This window comes from Pleurodeles waltl, chromosome 8 (assembly GCF_031143425.1).
Source record: "Pleurodeles waltl isolate 20211129_DDA chromosome 8, aPleWal1.hap1.20221129, whole genome shotgun sequence".
In the NCBI taxonomy this organism is placed as follows: domain Eukaryota; kingdom Metazoa; phylum Chordata; class Amphibia; order Caudata; family Salamandridae; genus Pleurodeles; species Pleurodeles waltl.
The window spans coordinates 1,173,926,563-1,173,950,666 of NC_090447.1; the positions used below are offsets into that span (position 1 = coordinate 1,173,926,563).

At 45.9% G+C, this 24,104-nt stretch overlaps 1 protein-coding gene across 1 annotated transcript in view; it reads left to right on the forward strand.

Moving 5' to 3' along the window:
- NUFIP1 (nuclear FMR1 interacting protein 1) overlaps positions 1–24,104 on the forward strand; it is a 243,974-nt gene that overhangs the window by 114,386 nt on the left and 105,484 nt on the right. Inside the window, exon 6 of the mRNA XM_069205411.1 lies at positions 17,174–17,266. Coding sequence (XP_069061512.1) covers positions 17,174–17,266 — 93 coding nt within the window. The remainder of the gene's footprint in view (positions 1–17,173; positions 17,267–24,104) is intronic.

Here is a 24,104-nt window from a genome sequence, read left to right on the forward strand (position 1 = left end):
CTTTGCAACTTGAGATCACAACTTGTAATCCTTCTAATATACCACAAGGAGCTATGAAGGTATTGTAACCCTCAATGTATTATGTAACACATCCTGTACATTGATTTACACACATATCATGTATTGTCAGTGTATAATGTTTACCTATGATTTAAAGCGCTGGGACACCCTGCATTGGGATGAGTAGTGGTATAAAAGAAATAGAGCAAAATAGTGGTATTTAAATTATATGTGTGAATACTGGGATAACCCAACACATCAGGCCTTCTTACAGTGTATGCACATCTTTTATGAAACTGTGCCTCTCAAGTACCTGTGAAGTGATAACAAGTTGTGTGCCTTTGTTTTTTTATTCTGGTGCAGTTAGGTGTAAGGCTCCAGACAACTTCCAGCCAGGCTAATCAACAAAAGGAGGCCTGGTGGTCCCTTAATGTCGACCTTTGTCCTGGGGCAACAGGATTTTTAAATAAGAAAGCCCCCTCCCATCCTGCACGTTGCTGCTAGAATGAATGAAAGCACACAACCTGCAGGCGCTGCTGAAAGTGTCCCTCTACACCGGGACGAATTCACCATATTTTGCTGGGGCCCAACTTTGTGGCAAGTTGGACGGCGTTCACACTGTGAAATTAGTGGGGGGGGGGGGGGACGTCCACCCACGTGTACACCGACTTGTGCCATGACCATACCAATGATGTGAATGATTTTCGGCTGTAATGATGTGTGAGTTTATTCTGTTGCCCTGCACTCACTAGCTCCGGCAGATTGTGCGTTGCCTGCACGCAACTGCAGGACTTGAAAGCTTCTCTAAAAGAATGTTAGCCCTTTGCGTCCCTTGAGCAGGTGTCCCTTTGCATATAATGTTCATCTTAACTTTGCGTTACCAACTTTTTCAACCCACTTAGGCCCTCATTCTAACCCCGGCAGTCGGCGGAGAGGCGGCGGTCGGACCGCGAACAGACCGGCGGTCCAAAAAATGGCATTCTGACCGCGGCGGTCACCGCTGCGATCGACCGCCACTTTCCCACTCCGACCGCCACGGCGGTCATGACCGACGGGCTGGAGTTTGCGCACTCCGACCCGGCGGTCGACCCAAGACCGCCAACCGCATCATGACCCTGCTTACCGCCGCGGTTTTTGGCGGTCGGGAACCGCCATGCGAACCATGGCGGTAGGCACTATCGGGGCCAGGGAATTCCATCCCTGGCACTGATAGGGGTCTCCCCCACCCCCCACGAGTCCCCCCCCACACCCTCCACCCCCTGCCACCCCCCAGAGATGTTACAAACCCCCTGCCCCCCCCACCCCGACATGCACATACACGCACCCCGACATGCATGCACCCCCAACATGCACATATGCACACCCCCTACACACACACATACACAACGGGGGCACATACCCGCACACATACATGCCAACATGCGCACCCGCCGAACTACACACATTGCCCATAGGCACAGCAGCACCCCCCGCCCGCATGCACGCACTCACACACCCCCTCTACACACCCCCATGCACGCACACATCACACAACACCCCCCCCACCCCCTCCCCTCACGGACGATCAACTTACCTTGCGTTGGTCCTCCGGGAGGCGACGGGAGCCATAGGGACGTGACCGCCAACAGAAGACCGCCAACAGAAGACCGCCACACAGAAATGTGGGTCGTAATTCTGTGGGCGGTGTTCTGCTGGCGTGGCGGTGGAGGTTGACCAGTCTCCACTTTCCCGCCGACCGCCAGTGTGGCTGCTGGCGGTTTTCCGGCGGAACGCTCCCATCGGTCAGAATACGCGCCGCGGCATACCGCCGCGGTCGGCGGTCTTTACCGCGGCGGTAACTCGGCGGTCTTGCGAAAAGACCGCCAAGGTCAGAATCACCCCCTTAGTTTCTTTATCACCCATCCGGTATGCCTCAAGACTGCTTTTCTGGCACCGCCCCTATTTAGGGTCTATGATATTTGTTTGATTGATCGTAAAGGGACTGGCTTTCTTTTCTTCTATTTGGCCAACAAAAAATGAACTTCACTTCCCTGTACCATAAATGAATTTTAGGTGGCTGCAAACAGTGCATTAAACGATGAAATAACCTGTTGGCAGCTAACCCATACAAACCCATATTCATGGACTCTGTTCAGTGCAGAAATGTATCGGATGTGACCGAGAAGCCCAGTGTTTGAACAAAGCAATGTCATTTAGCAAAGATAGGAATTCTGTACCGGTCCCAGTAGACTCGTTATTAATGCTAGTCTTTACTGCTCACATGCTGTAGCCCCCTAACACTCAGTCAGTTGTCAGCCTCCAGCCACACCTTTGCAAATACCTTTGAGAAAGAAAGCGCTAAGATGCAAGACTTGAGATCCTGTAGTCCAGAATGATGGTTTCACCATTAGTGCAGGCCCTACATTAGAACGGCACCAAATAGACTTTGCAGTGTGGTAGATTGATCAAAATTCCCTGAGATGGATAATAAATATTTCGACAAATTTCTTCATCAGAAGTTGTGCCCATTCAGGGCTGCAGTACTTCTTTGTTTGCAACCGCCATTTTTCTGATTGGTTCAGCTACTCCAGTAATCTTAGGAAAAATATATAAAACAAGCATGAATGTTTGCTGTCTTCTTTTTGTGATTCAGCTCTGAAACTGTTTACTCAAGAACACAATCCTTCTCGGTGCACCTCATACAGAAAGGAACAAACATGGAGACAGATGCATTGAGATGGTTCAGCTATGTTCCCCTAGAGTGGGAGATTAGTCATAATATGTCACTGGCTTTCTTTAACAAACTGCATTTCTGTCAAACATTTTCCACCAGGTCGGAGACAGTGAAGAAGTTCAGAGAGGGTTCTTTCCTGTTGGATTGGTCTGGAAATATCGTCATGCCTTTCCCTGTTTGTCCCAATTCATCACAATTTATATACATTCAAGAAACCCCCACATTCCAAGATGATATTGTTCTCTGTTTTTACCTCACTAATCCTAATGCTCCCAGCTCCTACTCCTCTGGGAGGGGGTGCAGTCTCCTAGTCGATCATTAATATTTGGCTCTTATCACCAGTCTGTAGCTGAACTTGAATGCAAACTCTTTAGATAACATTGCCTGGATAAGTGCTGCAAAGAAAGTCATTGAGAAAACGGTACAAGAGCAGGTGACTTACATTTATTTTACGGTGTCTAGAAGTGGTGTTGTAATTAACTACTACTTATTACTTTTCTGGCTGAGATGCACAATAATTATTCTCCAAACATTTTCTGTCAGACACTTCTGTGACATTTATTTCTTGAAAAACGAGTCTCTGCAGTGGAAAAATAATTCCCTATAACATTACAACTTCCACGTTAAATATCTTATACTTTAGTAGCAACCTCTCTAAATCATAACCCGTTTTAAGTATATTGCTTTCTGTTTTTGTTTCCTCAAAAGAGCCTCTCCTAGTGGTCCACAAATATCTTGTTGTCCACCGGAAGTTTCCTTCATTTGTGGAATTTGGCTTGATTCAGAAAATGATTTTGCCTGTTTTTTTAATCCACAAGCCCATGTTTCCTGGGAAGACGAAACATTACACAACCTTGATGTTCGGAGAGATCTAAAACTCCTTTCAGAGTTTCTGAATATTGTTTGAAGCTTTTGGTGGATATTCCCCTGCGAACAAAGGGGCTAAAGCCGCAATTGCAAGCAGCATAGTCTGTCCTATATGAAAATATTAATGCATTACATGAGTGTAGGTTGCCCACCTCTGACTTAATCAACCAGAGCAGGGGCAGATTAGTTACCTGTTAGGCACCTGTGCTCGAGGCGTACATTTGAAAGTATGAGATGTTACTGATTACTTCATCGAGAAAGAATGCAGCTCTCAGCCAGAGAGTTCTGTTAAATGTATGTCCTTGAAACCCAGTAGATAATTATAGTTGGGCCTAGTTTTCACCGGAAAAGCATTTTTTATTTTGCTAAGAACTTTGGTGCTGTTTGTCAAATCTTCACCAAGTTTTTAAAACTATTTTGCCAGTTACTTCAGCTGCTGTCTGGAAAGTTTCAGGGTGATTCGTCAAGCGGGGGCCATGAAAAAGGGGGTGTTCCAAAACATGTTTTTCCCATGCAATATCCCATAGGAGTTTTAGGCACGACTACAGCCCGAACTGCTGAACGGAATTTCACCAAATATAGCAGAAAGCTAGATCTTGGTCTAGAAAGAGCTTATTTGGCGTAAATCTGTTCAGTAGTTTTTGAGTTATTAAAGAAAAAAGATTTATGTGTTTCTAGCAATGCGGATCTGCCGGGCATCCTCCATGGATCCGGATGGATTTGCAGATCCATGTGCCAACAGCAATGCAGTGATTGGCTGGCCACAACCTGAGAGGAAACTTGCAGCTGGCATTTTGTTCGTTGGGACTTTGTTCTCAGCTAGGATTTTTTTTTTTTTAAGTGATAGAAGGGGTCAGGGTAGAGATAGCCTGATCCCATTGGCCTGATGGAGGGCTCCGTCAGGGACCCCTCATGGGCAGGAAATTGCCCAGAAAGGTTTTTTTTTTTTTTTGCGCTTATGGATATGGGTGGATACTGGTGGATCTGCGGATCCAGACCCCAATTAAAAATAAAACACATACACCCACTCACAAACCAACACACCTGCTATCATATCTACTCATACACTCACTCACACAACCACTCACACACCCATACAGCCATTCGCACACTCACTCACAAAACCACTCACACACACCCTCAGACCCACAGAACCACTTGTAGAGCCAAACACCCACTCCCAAACCCATACATCCACTCACACAACCATAAAACCACTCACTCACACACCCACTCAGACCCATACAACACTAACCCACTCATGCAACCACTCACACAACCATACAGACACAACAACCACTCACACACCCATACAGCCACTCACACACCTACTCAGGCCCACAAACCACTCACACACACATCACTCAGACCCACACTGCCACTCACACCCACTTACACACCCACACAGCCCTCACACACCCTCTCTCTCTCTCTCTCTCTCTCACACACACACACAAAACCACTTCACTCACACCCACAAAACCATTCTCACATCCACTCACACAGCTACTCATTCACCAACCATCACAGCCACTCTCACACACACACACTCACATACCCACACAGCCACTCACACACCCACACAACCAGTCACACATCCACACACCCACTCATACACTGGGGTAATAGGGACAGTATAGTTAGTGAATAGCATTAAAAACCATAATAATTCACTGAAAAAAAAACAAGGTTACAGGGATGTTATAGTTAGAAAATAAAGTTTTAAAAACCTTAGAAATTCAATGAAAAAGCCGAAGGTTACCGGACATTATAGTTAGGTTCAGATTTTACATGCACACAACTACAGAAATTCAGCAGTTATAGATATCTCAAGTAACTAAAACATATGCCCTAAGGTAACTATAGCTTGCACCCTCGCCATTCGCTGCTGTTGGAAATGGCCCTTTTTTTGCAGGAGTATCTCCAAACCTTTTGCTTCTGACCTCCTGTTTTTGATCTTGTGCTGAATTTCGTTTTGATGGCTTTAGGACTCTGGGTACTTTACCACTGCCGACCTAAATTGTATTGGTGATTGGTTTGTCCATGATTGGCATATTTGATTTACTAGTAAGTCCCTAGTATAGTGCACCATGTGTGCCCAGGGCTTGTAAATCAAATGCTACTGGTGGGCCTGCAGCACTGACTGTGACACCCACATGAGTAGCCTTGTCTCAGACCTGCCACTGCAGTGTCTGTGTGGGCAGTTTTAAACTGTCATTTAGACCTGGCAAGAGCACCCACTTGCCAGGCCCAAACCGTCCCTTTTACTACATGTAAGTCACCCAAGGTAGTCACATGGGCTGTTTACAGTGTATTTAAAAGGTAGGACATGTACTGGTGTGTTTTATGTGTCCTGAAATACATCTAGATTGGGGTTTCACTATTACAGGGACTATCTCTTCAATAGGGTGCCAGGAGGATTGCCATAAAATATATTTTAAATGTAATTTAACTTTGGGAGCAGATAGAGATATGAAGATCGGGGTGTCCGAACTCACAATTCACAAATACATCTTTTGGTGAAGTTGATTTTTGAATTGTTAGTTTGAAAATGACACTTTTAGAAAGTGGGCATTATCTTGCTTAACGGTTCTGTGCCTCTTCCTGTCTACTGAATACACGTCTGGGTCAGGATGACAGTTGGGCTGTTTGTGTATTCACACTAGACAGTCACACAAAGGGAGTTGAGATATTCCCTGCATATCCTGATAGCCCATCACTAGGCTGGTCATCCTGAGTTAGAGTGGTGGGAGTAGCTTACACTTGCACCTGAATAGAATTGTGCCTGTGCTTACACAAAGCAGTCTCTAAACCCCTGGAGTGTATCTGTGGCCAGGGCAGGAAAGGAAGGTTTTTATGCACTACAAGGACTTCTCTTTAAAGTTTGCCTTTTTTAAAGGCAGAAATGTATATAAGTACTGGAACTCTGGCCCCAAAAAGTTAGAATCTTTCTGGACTGAGGACATTCTGCCAGGAAGAAGAGCTTGATGCTGTAGGAGGGCCTCCCACTCTGCCTGTTACTTTGCTGTGCTGGCCTGCTGCTTCTGTTCTGGGAGTGAAAGTACTGGGCTTTACTTTCTACATCCTGCTTCCAAAGGTTCCCCAGGGGCTTGGAATGAGCTTGCCTCCTGTTTAGAAGTCTCAGGGACATCAAAGATTTCATCTGACAGCACCTGGGCTCTCTTGCTGAGAGTCCTGACTTGCCAGTTGTTGCCAAATACAGTTCCTGGGCCCTTGGGAGTGAGTTCTGGTGTAACCAAGAAGAAACAAGCACATTGACTCCGGAGCGACTTCTTAACCGGCACTGCTGCCTGACTCCGCGCTGCTGCCTGCACTGGAGTCATGGTCTCTGCTGAGTGCAATGACTGTGACCAATGCCGCAGGCCGGACTCCACCGCAGTGCCTCTGAAGTCCTGCCACAGCGTGAGTCTAGAGTGCTATGACACCGATGCCCGTGACACCCGACTCCGCTGCAGCACCTGTGGCCCTGTGGTGTGATAGTGACACTGCGAAGTCGACATCTCGCGTCTTAACCTGCTGGATTTATTGACCCTGCTGGATCATAAGGAACCGACACCTTGCCATCAGTGCCACGTCACCTCTCCTGCAACTGTAAGGTGCCAACTCCTCACCTCCCAGTAGCAGTAAGGAACCAACGCCTCACCGGCTCCAACGACTCCTCACCTCCCCAACTCCGTGCAGCATCTTTGTTCCTTCGTTTTCGAACGTACTGTATCTGGAGTCCGTGTGACTCCATGACCTGCCTGCACTCCCTCGCGCGTGGCGGCGGACTGTGAGTAACGACCGTGTCAAGACGTGATAGCCCCTGTTGGAGCTATTGTGTTTCTAAGCACTATTCTAACATTAAATCTCTACAGATTTGTATTTTTACTTGTGTATGTTGAATTATTGTTGTTTGGATCTAGTTTTACTTAGATAAATATGGATCTGTTTTACTTAGATAAATATTGGCCTTTTTTCTAAACTCGTGTGGAGTACTTTTGTTGTGTTTTCACTGTTACTATGTGTATGTGCAAATACTTTTCACGTTGTCTCTGAGATAAGCCTGACTGCTTGACCCAAGGTTATCTTAGCTGTGTGACTCCTTTAACCTGACTAGAGATAGGTTTCCTACTTCAACAGGGTGCAAATCACTGCCAATTGGAGACCCCATTTCTAACAACTGCTAATTACCCCACATATTACATAATCCATGACATCTTCAATGACCTCATTGATAGTATCACTGCAATATTTACAGTAAAATTATTAATGAGAAAACTATGTGGGGCGCAAGTTGTAGTTACCTTGGGGCAGTGGTTCCAAACGTGTGGTCCGGGGACCCCTGGGGTCCGCGAAGCCTCCTCAGGGGCCCAGCGACTGCTTAGAAAATTAAATAATATAAAAAATTACGTCCCCAGCTTTCAGTAATGACTCAGTGGGGGTGTTCCTGGATTCCAATAATGAAGCAGTGGGGGCCCCCGGATTCCAGTAATGATTAAGTAGAGGTCCACAGAAGTAAAAAGGCTGGGAACCACTGCCTTAGGGCACGAGTTATCGTTACTTGAGATAACGATAACTGCTGAACATGTATGATTTTCTGTGTGTAAAATCTGAACCTAATTATAACATCTCAGGTATCTTTGTTTTTTTTTCAGTGAAAGAAATATATAAATATTTATTCCCTATTTCAGAATAAGCGCGTTCAGGATTCTGTGCCTCTATGCAGTCCTTTAAATAACCAGCACAACCATGTCTTTGCAGAAGATCCTATCGATCAACTTTGACTAGCAAACACTATTTAGGAACTGGGTGAGATGACTACTGATGCATAAGTGGGGGCTGTGTTTTGCAAGGGGGCACACCATACAAAGTAACATACAGCTGTAGTGGTTATTTTTTTTTTTTTTTGATAAAGAGAATTTATTGATTTGGTGTAAAAACAGTGATGTATACAGTTCAACATGATGCCAACGGGCATCAAACAATAATGGTCAAACCCTAGGTCCCTGCCACATTTTATTACTAAATATTACTCACAATCAAACGCTCAAAAGCCCGCTACACCCTCCCACTTCCCCCATATCTTATTGTGTTTGTGTAAACAACCCCTGGCCTCATACACAAGTTTCTCTCGCTGCGCATACCAATCCACTCCCCGTCTCCACTTAGTCAGTGTCGGAGCAACTCTGGCCTTCCAATCTGCCATTATATCTCTTTTGGCCACTAGACAAGTCACCCCTAAGAAGGACCGATCTGCTCTTCGTAGCCCTGTATCTCCAATGACCCCCAGAAGGAGGGGCAGTGGCAACCTTTTTACCTCCTCCTGTAGGACCCCGGAGATCTCTTGCACCACCGTTTCCCAATAGGCCGCTATAGTCGGGCATGCCCATACCATGTGGAAGAAATCAGCCGTGTGACACCTGCAGCGGGGGCATTCCGCTGTGGGTCGGAGGCCCGCTTTATGTAATATGGCGGGTGTGAGGTATGCGGCATGTAGGAAATAGGATTGTATTAACCGGAGGCGAGTGGCCATTGTTAGGGAGCGTGGGGCCATTAGTGCTTCTGTCCAGACCGTTTCCTCCATGGGTCCCACCCAACTCTCCCACCTCTGGCGAAGCTCTCTCAGGGGGCCCCCAGCGGCGGTGATCAGGGTGCGATAAATCTGAGAAACCCCTCCCTTGCCCAGGTCTCCCATCAATGCCTTAGCTTCCATGGGGCTATACTCGGGTATGGTGTCTCCTGTCAGTAGGTGAACTAGTAGGGCATGGCGTAACTGGAGATATCGGTGGAACTGTGTCTTGTTTAAGGAATATTGTTTCTGGAGGTCTTGAAAAGACCGTATGTGTGACCCTCTCCAGATATCTCCCAGTATGGAGATCCCTATGTTGTCCCATCTCGGAAAGCCCTCCAGACCTGCCACTTGTACCAGCTGCCTTCCATGCCATAGCGGGGTTTGTTGGGTTAGACGTCCCCACCACCCCGTCACTTTCTGGGCTGTACGCCATCCCAGAAGCACCACTTTGGTCACATCTGGGGTCTCTCGGGGGATCGGGCTCCCGTATAGTATGTCAAAGATCCGTGGGTAGCCCATTATCTGTAATTCTAGTTGGTATGCGGGGTCTGTCATCCACCTCCCACCCAGTCATTGATTACAAGTGTGTGCATCGCTAGATAATAGCATTGAATTTTCGACATGCCCAAGCCACCTTCATATACATCTCTCTGACAGGTTTTTAGCGACAATCTTGTGCGGGAGGCGCTCCATATGAATTGGCGTGCTAAAGAGTCCATCTCCCTGAACCATCTCACGGGGACGGGAAGTGGAAAGTTCTGCAGGAGGTATAAGAGCCTGGGGAGGATCATCATCTTGTACAGCGCTATTTTGCCAAGTAGATTCAGGGGGAGGGTCTTCCAGCGCAGGAGGTCGGATTTGATTTTCCTTGTAAGCGGTGTGACATTAAGTTCCCACGCTAGCTCGGGTAGAAGTGAGATATGTATCCCAAGGTATTTGAAGCTGTTTTTCCGTACTGGGATGGTCCGTTGCCAATCTATACAGTCGCATGAGCGATGCATGGGAATCAATAAAGATTTGGTTGGGTTCAGGGTCAGTTCTGAGGCCTCTGCGAAAAGTTTCAGGATCTCTACGACGCGTGGGCCGCTTTTGGATGGGTTGGAGATATATAGGAGCACATCGTCTGCGTATAAAGCCACCCGGTCTTCCGAGCCAGGGGGCCAGTGCCAGCCCTCGATCAGCGGATCATTTCTCAGTAATATCGCCAGTGGTTCTATTACTAGTGCAAAGAGCAGGGGGGATAACGGGCATCCCTGTCGAGTCCCACGGCCAATGGGGATTGGGTCAGAGACTACTCCGTTCACCCGGATTCGGGCAGTCGGGTTAGAGTATAGGAGTTTCACTAATCCTCGGAATTTAGGTCCGAGCCCGTTCTTATATAGGACCTGTTCGAGGTAGGACCAATCTACTGTGTCAAAGGCCTTTTCGAAATCGAGTAAAAGTAGTGCCAAGTGCGTGTGTGCTAGTGCCTTGTGGTGTGCCAAAGCAAGGTTTAGCCGTCTGATGCAGTGCCTTGTGCTACGAGTAGGCATGAAACCACATTGGTCAGGGTGTACCAGTGTGGGCATTACCTCCTTCAGTCTGGAGGCAAGGATCGAGGAGAGCACCTTGACTTCAACATTTAGGAGCGAGATAGGCCGGTACGCTGAACAGTGTCGTGATGGGGGTTGGGTTTTGGGGATTACCACAATAGTCGCTTGGTCAATCTCAGCTGGAAAGCGGCCTTGTATCGCCGCTTCATCGTACATGTTAAGCAGGTGGGGACCCAGAATGTCGCTGCATTTACTATATATTTCCGCTGGAAAACCGTCAGGGCCGGGGGTTTTGCCTGATGCCAGGCCAGATATTGCACTGCAGACCTCTACGAGGCCAATGGCCTCCTCCAGTCTGTCTCTCGCCTCTGGAGATATCCCGGGAAAGGTAATATCGTTTAGTAGGGGGGACTCTCTCTCAATAGTAGGGCGTGGGTGTCTGGCATATAGACGGGTGTAGTAGGAGGCGAAACTATGTGCGATTTCCACTGATGTTTTGACAAGGGTGCCCGAGTCTTCTAAGATCTCAGGTATAATTCTGTTAGCCATGGGGCGGGTGGCCAGCCAATGCAGCAGCTTCCCGTTTTTATCCCCCCATCCATAGATTCGGGCTGCTGAGGCTCTCCACATGTGTTTGGCCGACTCTAGCATTATGTGTTTGATATCTTCTCTTACCCTGGTCAGTTTCCTCATAGTCGAGGCCGATGCCAAGTTTATGTGTTGGCCTTCGAGTCTTAGGGCCTTGCTCTCCAGTTCAGCGATTTGGGAGTTTTGGTCTCGTTCACGGGACCGCAGAATGCTTTTGGCTTGCCCTCTGATAGTGGCTTTGCAGGCAGCCCATAGTATTCCTGGGGACCGAACCGAGCCCTCGTTTAACTCGAAATATTGACCGAGGTGCATCCTGATCTCTTGGGTGTATTCTTTATCTTGCAAGTGCCACGCGTTCAGGCGCTACATAGGCCGTCTGGTAGGATCTGCTCCGCCCAGTCGGATTCGTACTGGTGCGTGGTCGGAGACCCCCCGTGGGAGAATCTCCGCCCCTGCGACTTTTAAGAAGTCTAGGGCGGGCATGAACACCATGTCTATTCTGGACTGCGTCTGGTGGGCTGCCGAAGTATGTGTGTATTGGCGCTCTCTGGGGTGCCAGGTGCGCCACACCTCACACAAGCCGAGGATCTCAGCCCAGTTACTTAGGGCTGAGGCCCGCTTGGATCTATTCATAGTAGTTTCCCCAGAAATGTCCAGCTTTGGGTCAAGCACTGAGTTGAAGTCGCCTCCCAGTAGGGTGGTTCCTTGGGGTAGTCCTGAGGTCACTTGGTGGAGCGAAAGTAGGAAGGTGTCCAGATTTGCCAGGGGCGCATAGACGCACACTAAGTTTAGCGGTTGCCCCTGAAGATTCCCTGTGACCACCATGAATCTACCTTGTGAGTCAGACTGCGTGGCTGTGATCACCATGGGCAGAGATCGATGGAGCAGGATTGCCACTCCTCTAGAGCCTCTGGAAAACCCAGCATGGTATACCCTATCATATCCTCCCCGCGCAAGCATAGGGCATCTGGACCCGAGGAGATGGGTCTCCTGCAGGAGAACTACTGAGGGGGAGTATCTGCGGAGGGTGTTAAATACTGCTGATCTTTTGATCTTGTCTAATAGGCCGTTTACATTCCAGGAGAGAACCTGGGTTACTGAGGGCCAAGCGTGAGGTGTGCCGATGTTAAACCTGTTAGAGTGTGTGGGTGCAAGCCCAGGGACGACCATTTCAAATGTATCAGCGAAATTTTAAAATTACAAACCAGGCTAACTAACTTGTCGCCTCTTAAACCTAATTCAAACTTCCCCTCCCCCCCCCCCCCCCAAAACTCCCCCCCTCCCCATACTCCCACCCCGGAAGCATCTGTCGCCCATGTACCCAACCAAAACCAGACAGCCAGTAGAGCTGTCATTGGGGTGGAGTGGTGGACCCCTCCTTTCACTCAGATCAATTGCAGTTAACGGTCACAAATCAAGCATTCAACACCATACTTTAGAAAGTCTCTGGGGCTGTTAATGTTAGTCCCATCAGGAGCCGCTCGAACAGACCAAGCGCGGCCAGAATCCCCTCACGTCTCACGCAGGGGCCTCACACATCCTATCAGCCAAGCACCGGAGATTGACTCAAGCGCCCATCTTCCGCGGAATGGGACGGTGTCCGGGGCTCCGGGAGAGCCCCCGCGCTAGTCTCAGTATGAGGATTAGGGTCCCGGGTCGTTTCATCCTCTGCAGGGGTGTTCAAGTCTTTCTGTCTGCCTCTCCGGGATCTGGTGCGTCGCCGGCTCCTCCGGGGCCCCTCCGATGATGAGGGTTCGACATGTGGGATTCTTCCAGTGGTTTTAGGGGGACCCCTTCGGGCTCCTATGCCCTCCTCCGTCAGCCAGTCCCAAGCCTCTTCAGGTGATTAAAAAAAGAAGGCTTTCCCAGCCATGAGGACTTTGAGGCGCGCGGGAAAAAGGAGCATGTACAAGAGTTGCATTGCCCTAAGATTTTGTTTAACATGTTCGTATGACCTACGGCGGGTTTGGACTTCTCTAGTGTAGTCCGGGAAAATTAGGATTTTGTGGTTTTCCCATTGCATATCATCTAGCCGCCTCGCTTCCCTGAGGATATTGTCTCTGTCCTTAAAATTAAGGAATCTTGCGATCATCGGGCGCTTCGGGCCGCCCGGGGGGGGGCGAGGTGCGAGCGCCCTGTGGGCTCGTTCAATTGCAAACAAGGGCGAGAGGGATTGGTCCGGCATCCAAGATTTGATCCATTTCTCCAGGAATTCGGCGGCCTTGTCATCCTCTATGCTCTCTGGGAAACCTATGAAGCGCAGGTTATTGCGTCTTGGCCGGTTTTCCGCATCTTCTGCACGGCGGTGAAGCTCGCTGGTTCGGGATTGTAGTTGGGCCACTTTGGTTTTGAGGGCTGACAGATCACTTTCGGTTTGAGAAACTCGGGTTTCCACCTCCGTAATTCGGGTCACTGCGTTTCTAAGGTCTTGTCTGATGAGGCCCATGTCCACTCGCACCTCTCCAATTTTAGTCTCTACGGCCATCTGCGATGATTGAATAGCTTGGAGAATGGCGCTCACCCCGTCCGGGGCCGGGCCCCCACCAGCCACTTCTCCCCCTCCCCGTTGGCCCGACATAGTCGTGAACTGGTCGATTTTTTGTTGGGAGGGCGGAGATTGTTTGTTCGTTTTATCTTTTCCCATCGTGGCACTTGAGGCGGGGGCCAGGTGTATCACACCCTCTTTAATGCGGTTTCAAGCCTGAGAATTCAGTGTGTTGTCAAGTGCCCTGGACCGCGGGGGGCTCGCTGTGTCTGTCCGCGCAAGGACCGCAGGAGCTCACTGTCCCAGGGGCAGTCTATAGTCTCATTTACTCTCTTCCGGGTCCTGCGTTGGTACCGCTGGCTCCTCTCTGTCAGATCCCTTTCTTGCTCCCTCCACCGAGGTGGGGGGGACCCGTCCAAGATCAAGACCCAGGCTTCTCCACCTTCAGGGCCCTGCACCACAGCCATAGGCCCCGCACCGTCTCGACTGGGTCCCCAATCCCTCGAGCCGCTCCGACCAAGGCCAACCATGTATGACCTGGGACCCAGGATTTCAGCTTGCCCCAAGGTGCTGTCCTCCACTGCTCAGCTCGCAATCCGCCCCCAGCTTCTGTTGCGGGCCAGCTCGCGTTCCGTTTGGGTGAGGGCTCGAGGGAAGCCGGGACTAGGCCATTAGGCCCTCGGACCTCCTCTTGCTACTGCAGAAATGGGGGGGGGGGTTTGTCACTCCTTGACGTCCCCCTCTACCCCCCTCCATGTCTCCGGCTCGTGTCTTTGCCCCCCCGGGGCACCACCCGGTCTTCCAGTCGGGTCTCGATCCTCCGCACGGCTCCAGGCCTTATTTCTCATCAGGGGGGAATGCGGGGGGAGGGGGCCCCTGCCGCGTCCTCCGCTCGGTACCGCAAGCCGGGCGGGCGGGGGGGTCTCTCAGCTCCCCGGGCCGCACCCGTGCCCCCACACGCCGGGACGGCGCCGCTCACCTGGTGTCTTCCTCCCGGTTGAGGGGACTCGCCGACTTTCCGGTGGCAGGGATCCACGGCCGGGGCACGTCCCCGGTCTCTCCGGGTGTTCCGCTGCCACTTCAATATGCAGCGCTCGTCTCCGGCGGGGCCATCGAGCCAGTCTCAGCCCCGCTGGATACATCTCGCAGCGGCCACCATCTTTACCTCTCTTTCATGGGATCGGCCGGACCGCCGTACGAAGGCGGGACGCAGGCTCTCCGCCAGTCCGCCCCAGCTGACTTCTCGCTGGGCCCCCGGGACGCCGGGGAGTCTGAAAAAGTGTTTTTTTTTGCTCCTTTGGACCGCAGTAGTTAAGGGCGGATGACGGAGGGGTCCAGAGCACTCTCAGAGTGCGACCGCCATCTTGACGCCCGAAGATACGCCCCCTGTAGTGTTTTTTTTTAAAAGATGTTTTTAGTTCCTGCTTATGAACCAGCTGTGAAGGTGGGGGAGAGAAAATAAATATTATTAATACAGGAAATCTCCTATGGCAGTGGTTCCCAACCTGTGGTCCAGGGACCTCTGGGAGTCCGCAAATCCTCCTCAGGGGGTCCGCGACTGCTTAGACAATTAAATGATATTTCCAGATTAGGGCCCCAGCTTTCAGTAATGACTCAGTGGCGGGTCCCCAGATTCCAGTAATGATTCAGTGGGGATCCCTGGATTCCGATAAGGATAAAGTGGAGGTCCACAGAAGTCAAAAGGTTGGGAACCACTGTCCTATGGTAATTTCTTTTTTCTTTTTACAGCTTCTCTTCAAGTAGTAAACCGATGGATATGTACTAACCTTTTATTAATACAGTAGTAACGACTTGCCAGTTTCTTTTCCAGATATAGATTTTTTTTTTATTTTTTTTTAAATCCCTCTTGAACCGATGTAACTGTCATGATGGGCTCATGCTTGGAACATCCTAACAGTAGGCCATACTTAGGTGTCGTGTGGTATGTAATATCAAGTGGCAATTTGTGCAGAATAGAGTAATATGGTAGATTGCTAATTTATTCTGAAAAGAACATGTTAACCAACTCTAACAATTACACATTGGCTGTTTTCAGAGTTTTGGGTTTACCTGGGGCTCGATTTCTGGTTGACAAATTCAGCTATAATGTGCCAGTACAACTACTGTGCTCTACAGCTGCCAGCCGCCTGTTGATTTCAACAAGTAGATGTGCCCAACTGGGTGGAAACTCTTAGGAACAGCTATCTGGCCCCACCTGATACAACTGATGACGGTTTCCGTTACAAGAAAAACAGCGGAAGTCTTGACCTATCCTCAGTCTAACGTGGCCTCTTTATAATTTTTGACTTTGAGCTGGTTACACCAGTGCTAAAAAGTAGGCCATTCTCAAAATTTGCATATTAAAATTTTAATTAACATCTTCTTGTTTTTATTATGATTCACTGTTTCCTGCTGCATTCGGCCCGACTTTGGGGGTTTATGCCACAGGGCACTTTCATCTGATTTTCAGGCTGCCATTGTAGCCTCAGAAGGTGGCTAGACAGTCTAATTGAGTACTCTTTGTGCATGCTTACTTTTGTCTTGCAGTTGAAGGCAGAACATACGTCATGTATGACCAAACTAGTATAAGCAAACGATTTAGCTTTGTAATGCTGTCCTTTAATCCCTGTATCCGAATTCGCATTTGCTAATTATTCTCATCAGTGAAGCACCATTTCATTGCCTGATGGAAATTCCATTGAGCAGTGAACTAAGCAGTTACCCTGTTTTCTCTCATGCTTCTTCATTGCGTGTTAGCAGTTTTGTTTGTGGCCTAATTTAATCTGCTCTTTTACTGTGGGAAGCATCTTTGCCGGGGTGGGCATTATTTATTGTTTCCGTAGGACACTTGCACTTTCAGTTCACTTTTGCCAAAAAATTACAATTCGTTATATCCTTCAGACAGGCAGAAGTTTTTTAAAATGTAATCTACTCTTAAAAAAAAGTGCAGCATCCAGTACAACCTCTAGTACCACGGTTAAGGTTTACGAAGTATGTTATGAACATTTGCGCAGCGGCTGCTTTTGTACTGTACTCTGAATATACATTTTAATTGATTGAAATTATATAATGGAACCTTGTCTCTTGTATTTTGTTTACTGTTACAGTCACATAATGAGTGTGGAAATGTGTAATACCAGAACACATGCATCATGGGACCAGTTTTAGATGTTCTTTCTAGTCACCCTTGTAATATATTGACGTATTAATGTATTACGTGTAGTGAAGGTAGGCTATTAACAACGGTTAACGTGATAAAAAAAGCAATTGACAATCTTAAGGAAGAAATGCAGCCTGTAAATATGAGGTGAAAGCAGTAAGGTGCAATAGTAGAAAACGTGAGGCAATAAAACATGCAACTAACAGTTTAGAAGATTGTATAAAAAAATCAAATGAATCTCTTTATACTTCAGGAACTATCCAACATTAGCAAATGTTGAGAAGAAAAGAGCACTAGCAAGAGAAAGAAATGAGAGAGGAGAAGTTCTCACAACGCCTCAATTTGGGTATGTACTGTTAAAATATTCATTGACATGATAGTATGAAAAGATTATTTCCTTTTTGTACATGTCCATTATCCCAGTCATTTCCTCCCACTTAAGAAGCATGGCTAATTCTTTGTCGTGGCACTCTGTTTTTAATTATTCTGTGCACTTGCTAATGGTCCAGTCAGACGAAGATTACATTGCTTTTTGTTGGTTATAAAAGCGTCTACCCTGTATTTGAGAAGACTATGAATTAGTCCATAATCTTTTTACCCCTGTTTGGAAGGTTGTGTAGGAATGAGCTGACTAAGACTTGTATTAAATATTTAACTTTGAAATGTATGCAGAAGATATCCAGCTCCAGATTTGACTGAATAAACATTGGTTGTGGATAAACAACAAGCAATAACTAGTTTCTCTTGTCTTTCTCTCTTCCTTGTACATCGTTCTTTTTTTTAACTTGCTTTCATGTTTTTCTGCCCTTTCTCAATTTCTTTTCTCCCCGCTTTCTCTTTCTTTCTTTTTCCTTCCTCTCTCCCTTCTTATAATTTTCTTTGCTACTTTCTTCTTTGCTTCTCTCATTTTTCTCTCCTTCTGCCTTATAGTCTTTGTGATCCATTTTTCTTCTCATGCTTCATTCTGTCTGTTTCTCTTTTCTCTACCTTGTTCTTTTTTTTGTTTCTTCTACTTTTCTCCTTTTCTTCCATTTTACCTTCCTTTCTGTTTATTACTGTCCTTTTCCTCTTTTTTCCTTTTCCTAATTTCTTCTTTTTTCTAATTTCTTCTTTTTTCTGTTTCCTTTTTCACATCTAATACTTTTTATTCTTCACCTTACTTTCCCTCCTTCACTCGAAACGTCTTTTCTTTCTTCTTCCATTCTTCTCATTTCTCCATTTATATTTTTCTCCCCACTTTTCTTGCTTTTTCCCCTCCTCTGCTTCTCTTTTGTCCTACATCTTTCTTTCCCTTCTTTACCTCCTTTCTTTCAGTCTTACATTCTTTCTGTCTTTTTCTTCCTCTGTGATTCTTTCTCTTTCCTTCATGTCACGTTTTCCTACTGTACTTTTTCATTTCCCTTTCTTCTTTCTTCCACAATAACTGTCCTTTTCTCGGGGTCTCTCCTTTTTCTGTATATCTATTTTATTTCTTCATTTTATTTCCCTTTACGCCTCTCCTTTTATCTTTCCATGCTTTCCACCCTCTTCTTGTTTTTTCTCTTGCATTCTTTCTTTTTCTTTCTCTGCCTTGCTCTTCCTTCCGTTTTTCTAGCTCTCGCATTTTCTTTTTCTTCCTCTTTTCAATGTTTTTCTTTCTTCTTGCTCTTTTAAAGCTTTTCTTCATTTATATCCTTTCTTTCTTTTCTCTTTTCATTTTTGCTTTCTCTTTTTACATTCCTTCTCTCTGTGCCTGTCTTTGCTTCTTTATAATGATTCTTTCTTTCTCACCTGCCTTTTTTCTCTCATTTTGTTATTCACTCAGCCTATCTCTCTTCCTTTCCTTTCCTTTCTTTTCTCATGGTTTAGGTCGAAGCGTACCAGACGCTAGTAACAATTTGGGGACATTCAGAAAGCTTCCCTGGGAATGCATTCTTCCAAGAAGCTTGTTCTTTACTTTTCTTTCTGTGACTTCAAAGAGAGAGCGTCTGTAGGAAAGCAAGAGGAATGCATATTTTTTTCCCCATGGAGCCTGCTTGTGCCCCTCCTGTGCTCCACTTCACGAGGCTGTAACATAACCCCTAAAACAGACCTGCAGGGAGGAGGTGCACACACTTTCAGTGGCAACAAATAGTCATGCAGAGGTGGTTCTGTCAAAGCACGGTTCGCTTTTGATCAAAGCGACCCTCTTGTGAATGTCTAATGATCTTTCTATTACCAGTCAGTGAGTCAGAGTGCCAAACCTTTTTAATATTAGCACACAGTGGCAAGGGAAACGATGTAGCCTATGCAACTACACTTAATGAACAATAGGCTCAGTATGTACAACACGTGCAGTAGCACAGTGCCATAAAAACCTCAACAACCCAGATTACTGCATTCCAGAAAACTACAAACAGGAGCCCAGAAACAACTAAGTTATTTACACTATGTCCTTAACCCTTTCACTGCTGGACCTCTAAACCCCTCCCCCATTCCTCCCAACTCCACGTGCAAAGCCTTTTGTGGCTATTTGGGGTAGTTAGAGTTTTTTCTAGATAAGGTATCCACGCCAAATTTGCATCTCATAGTTTGTGGATTTCCCTGGAGGGGACTGAGAAAATGAGCAAAATATAGCAAAATGTTGCTTTTTTTAAAAAAAACATGGGGGGGGGGGAAGTGCTTCTGATAAAAGTGACTGTTTTTTCCTAAAATTGCATCCATGAACGGTTTACTGTATTAAATTCACCATATTCCCAGCTTTCAGGAACATGCAGAGTTGAATCAAACATCCTCATTTTTTTACTACAGTGTTGCCACTTTTCTAAGAGGTAGCCTATTTTCCCTATTATATGTGCTCTCAAACTACTTCCAGTTTGTGGTGGAAACCAGTGTGAAACCCCTTGGTGATCCAGAAAAGCTGTGCATTTCTGGAAAACTATACCAAATTCAGCAAGGGGGGCATATGTGTAGATCCCTCAAGGGTTTCCCAAGGAAAATAACTGTTGAAAAAAAGAAATATTCAAAATGTCTTCCACAGCGGTTCCCCTGTACATTGCAAGCATTTGTTCTGGATAAGCTTAAATGTGAAGACAGAACCGAATAATTTACTAAGGTGGGTGGCTTCTGGTCAAACCAGCCCTAAGGGTCCTACTTCATGGCGTCTCTTTAGAACCAGCAGTCTAACAGGTGCTACCTAATTGCATTTTCCCAAGGAATCTCACTGTTCAGTCCATTAATATGGGTTTGGAGAGTAAAGATCCAGTATACCTCTCACAGCTTTCTATAATCAATGGGCATTTCCCTGCTGGTGTTATTCTTTCCAGAATAAACCATTTCATACTATCCTGAGAATGTCCTTTTTCCCAAAAGTGTTTGACAAACAGCACCACAATTTTTTTTGTTTTGATAACAAAACTATATTAATTCAGGGGTTTGTAACAACTCCAGCCTGGGTCACCTGCATAGCCGTGGTCACAGGGGCATATTAGCAGATAGACAACATTCTAAATTTTAAAATTAGTCATAGTGCTAAGATGTATAGTGCAGCCATTGTCTATAAGTGTGTTTGTTTGGATGGCACTCTCACAGGCCATACATTGTCCACACCTATAATTGCCTCTCACATAGATACTCCCATCCATGATCTTCTGGGCAAACCCCGCACTCTTCTTCATCCATGTACTCACTAGTTTGTCCTTGAGGTTCTTATTACTGTGATAAGCAAACATAGGTCTCGGGATTTCCTCTGTATTCTCTGGATCCATATTTAGGATGTGCTAGTTAGAATTTATCACCCGCTGTACTTTTTTTATTAATCACTGAAGGTTTAGTGTGATGCAAACCAATTTCAGTTCACGTCCTCTCTACTCATTCCTGAACAGATGACCTCTATCATAATACGTTGATCTTTTGTAGGATTCTTTAATCAGTCTTTTAGGACAACCTCTCCTGGGGAATTTCTCATGCATCATAACAGCCTCCTCATCAAAATCACTAAGGTTGCTGCAATTATGCCTAAATCTGAGGAATTGTCCAAATGGTATCCCTTGCTTCTAGTTTCTCGGGTGGTAACTATTAAAGTGGAGAAGTGTGTACGTGCAGAGGATTTCACATACAGATCCACCTTGAGCTCCCCATGTTATGGCGGATCCATATGTCCAGAAACTCTACTTTCCTAGCGGGTCATATTAGCTGAAAATGTAAGATTATGGTCACATATATTAATCCAGTCAAGTAACTCCTCTTCCCAGATAAAAATAAAATATATAATCTATGAACCGGTACCAATGAATGACCAGTTCATAGAATGGAACGAGGTCATTGTGGATTAATCTGTCTTCAAAATCACACATGAAGATATTAGCTATACTTGGAGCACAGGACGCCTTCATACTGCCCCATTTTTTTGGGACAAATTAGTCACCTCCAAATTCAAATGTATTCTCTGAAAAGACAATTTTGAGACATTCAAGTATCAATGCTTGAGATGCTTCTCCCGAGTGACGGCTCATAAATTCCTCACAGTGGCTAAAGCTGCCTCTTGTGGTATGTTACTATAAAGAGCCCCAAAATCCAATGTGACCAGAATTTGATTAAATTGATTGATCCTCAAGCCCTCCACAATTGTAATCATATGCCTTGTGTCTTGGATATATATCAATAATGCATTTCAAACAGATGTATTAGGTTAAATGTTGATGCTGAGATATACTGTTCTACAAACGGCGGCCAGTTGAGATTGATCTATATTTAACAAGCCACACTTCATAATGAACCACAATGGTGGACTACGAAAAGAATGTGCAATATAAGAATTGAGGTCTTGGGACCAAGATTGATATTTATTTGCACTATCCCACAAATGGTGATTATTATGGGATTTTAGCCTTATCTGTTTGTAATTGATTGTTTTGAGGTTAAGTATCAATGAGTAGACATGACTGAGTGATATGAATGAGTCTGTTATTCACAGTAAGGAGTGTAGTTTGGTGGGATATGTAATTTTGTTAGCTGTTTGATCTGCAATTTTTAAAGTGTAGTGATTTATAATGAAAAGTGTAAACACAATATGCAAACATGAATAGATGATTATATAAACATTTGTGGGATTAACCCCTAGGCTGCCAGGCCTTTCCCTCCTCGGGTGCCAGGCCTTTTTTTGGCTATTTGGAGCAGTTCGTGCTTAGGCCCTCATAACGTTTTGTCCACATAAGCTACCCCTCCAAATTTGCTTCCTTTTTTTCCAACATCCTAGGGATTCTAGAGGTACCCAGAGTTTGTGGGTTCCCCTGAAGGAGACCAATAAATTAGGCAAAATACAGCAAAAATTTTGTTTTTTTAAAAACAAAATTGGAAAAAAGGGCTGCGGAAGAAGGCTTGTGTCTTTTTCCCTGAAAATGGCATCAACAAAGTGTTTGCAGTGCTAAAATCACCAGCTTCTCAGCTTTCAAGAACAGGCAGACTTGAATCAGAAAACCACATTTTTCAACACAAATTTGGCATTTTACTGGAACATAACCCATTTTTACTATTTTTTGTGCTTTTAGCCTCCTTCCAGTTAGTGACAGAAATGTGTATGAAACCAATGCTGGATCCCGGAAAGCTAGGGGTCATACGTGTAGATCCTACAAGGTTCTCCTACAGAAAATAACAACTGAAATAAAAAAATATTGAAATTGAGGTGAAAAAAAACCCAGCCATTTTTCTTCCTGTTTTACTCTGTAACTTCTTACTGCGATGTCAGATATTTTAAAGCCATACACCATTACGTCTGCTGGACTCTTTTGGTTGTGGGGATATGTAGGGCTTGTAGGTTCATCAAGAACCCTAGGTACCCAGAGCCAATAAATGAGCTGCACCTTGCAATGGGATTTCATTCTATACAAGGTATACAGAAATTCATTTGGTGAAATATAAAGAGTAAAAAATAGGTATCAAGGAAACCTTTCTATTTCCAAAATGTGCACAAGCTAAGGTGTTGAGAAGCAGTGGTTATTTGCACATCTCTGGGTTCTGGGGTCCCCATACTAGTATGTGAATTACAGGGCATTTCTCAAATAGATGTATTTTTCACCCACTGTCTTACATTTCAAAGGGAAAAAATGTAAAGAAACACAAGGGGCAATAACATTTGCTCTGCTACTCTGTGTTCCCTCAAGTCTCCCGATAAAAATGGTGTGGGTAGGCCTAATGCCCACATCAGGAAACGCAACATGGACACATCACAGTTTCAAACAGAGAAATCTGACGTGTTTTTGGAAAGTGTCTAGCTGTGGATTTTGGCCTCTAGCACATCCGGCATCTAGGGAAATCTACCAAACCTGTGCATTTTTGAAAACTAGACACCAAGCTGGGGTGACCTGTGGGGCTCTCACCAGGTTCTGTTACCCAGAATCCTTTGCAAACCTCAATTTGGCTAAAAAAAAAACCACTTTTTCTTCACATTTCAGTGACAGAAAGTTCTGGAATCTGAGAGGAGCCACAAATTTCCTTCCACCCAGCGTGCCCCCAAGTCTCCCGATAAAAATGGTACCTCACTTGTTGGTAGGCCTAGTGCTCGCAACGGGAAATACCCCAAAACACAACATGGACACATCACATTTCCCAAAGAAAACAGAGCTGTTTTTTTAAAAGTGCCTAGCTGTGGATTTTGGCCTCTAGCTCAGCCGGCACATAGGGAAATCTACCAAACCTGTGCATTTTTGAAAACTAGACACCTAGGGAATCCAGGTTGGGGCGACTTGTGGGGGCTCTGTCTGGGTTCTGTTAACCAGAATCCTTTGCAAAGCTCAAAATTTGGCCCCAAAACACTATTTCTTCACATTTCGGTGACAGAAAGTTCTGGAATGTGAGAGGAGCCACAAATTTCCTTCCACCCAGCGCTCCCGATAAAAATACTACCTTTCTTATGCGTGTAGGCCTAGTGTCCGCGAAAGGGAATGCCCCAAAACACTATGTGGACACATCAAAATTATCAAATATTAAACTACCTGTTTTTGTGGGGGGGACCTGCGTTTTTGGCCCTGGGCACAGCAGCCATATAGAGAAACCTACCAAACCCAAACATTTATGATAAGTAGACACCCGAGGGAATCCAGGGAAGTGTGACTTGCTTGGATCCCCCAATGTTTTCTTACCCAGAATCCTCAGAAAACCTTAAATTTAGCTAAAAAATCGAATCTTTCCCAAATTTCTATGTGGGATCACCGCACCTGGGCAAATTT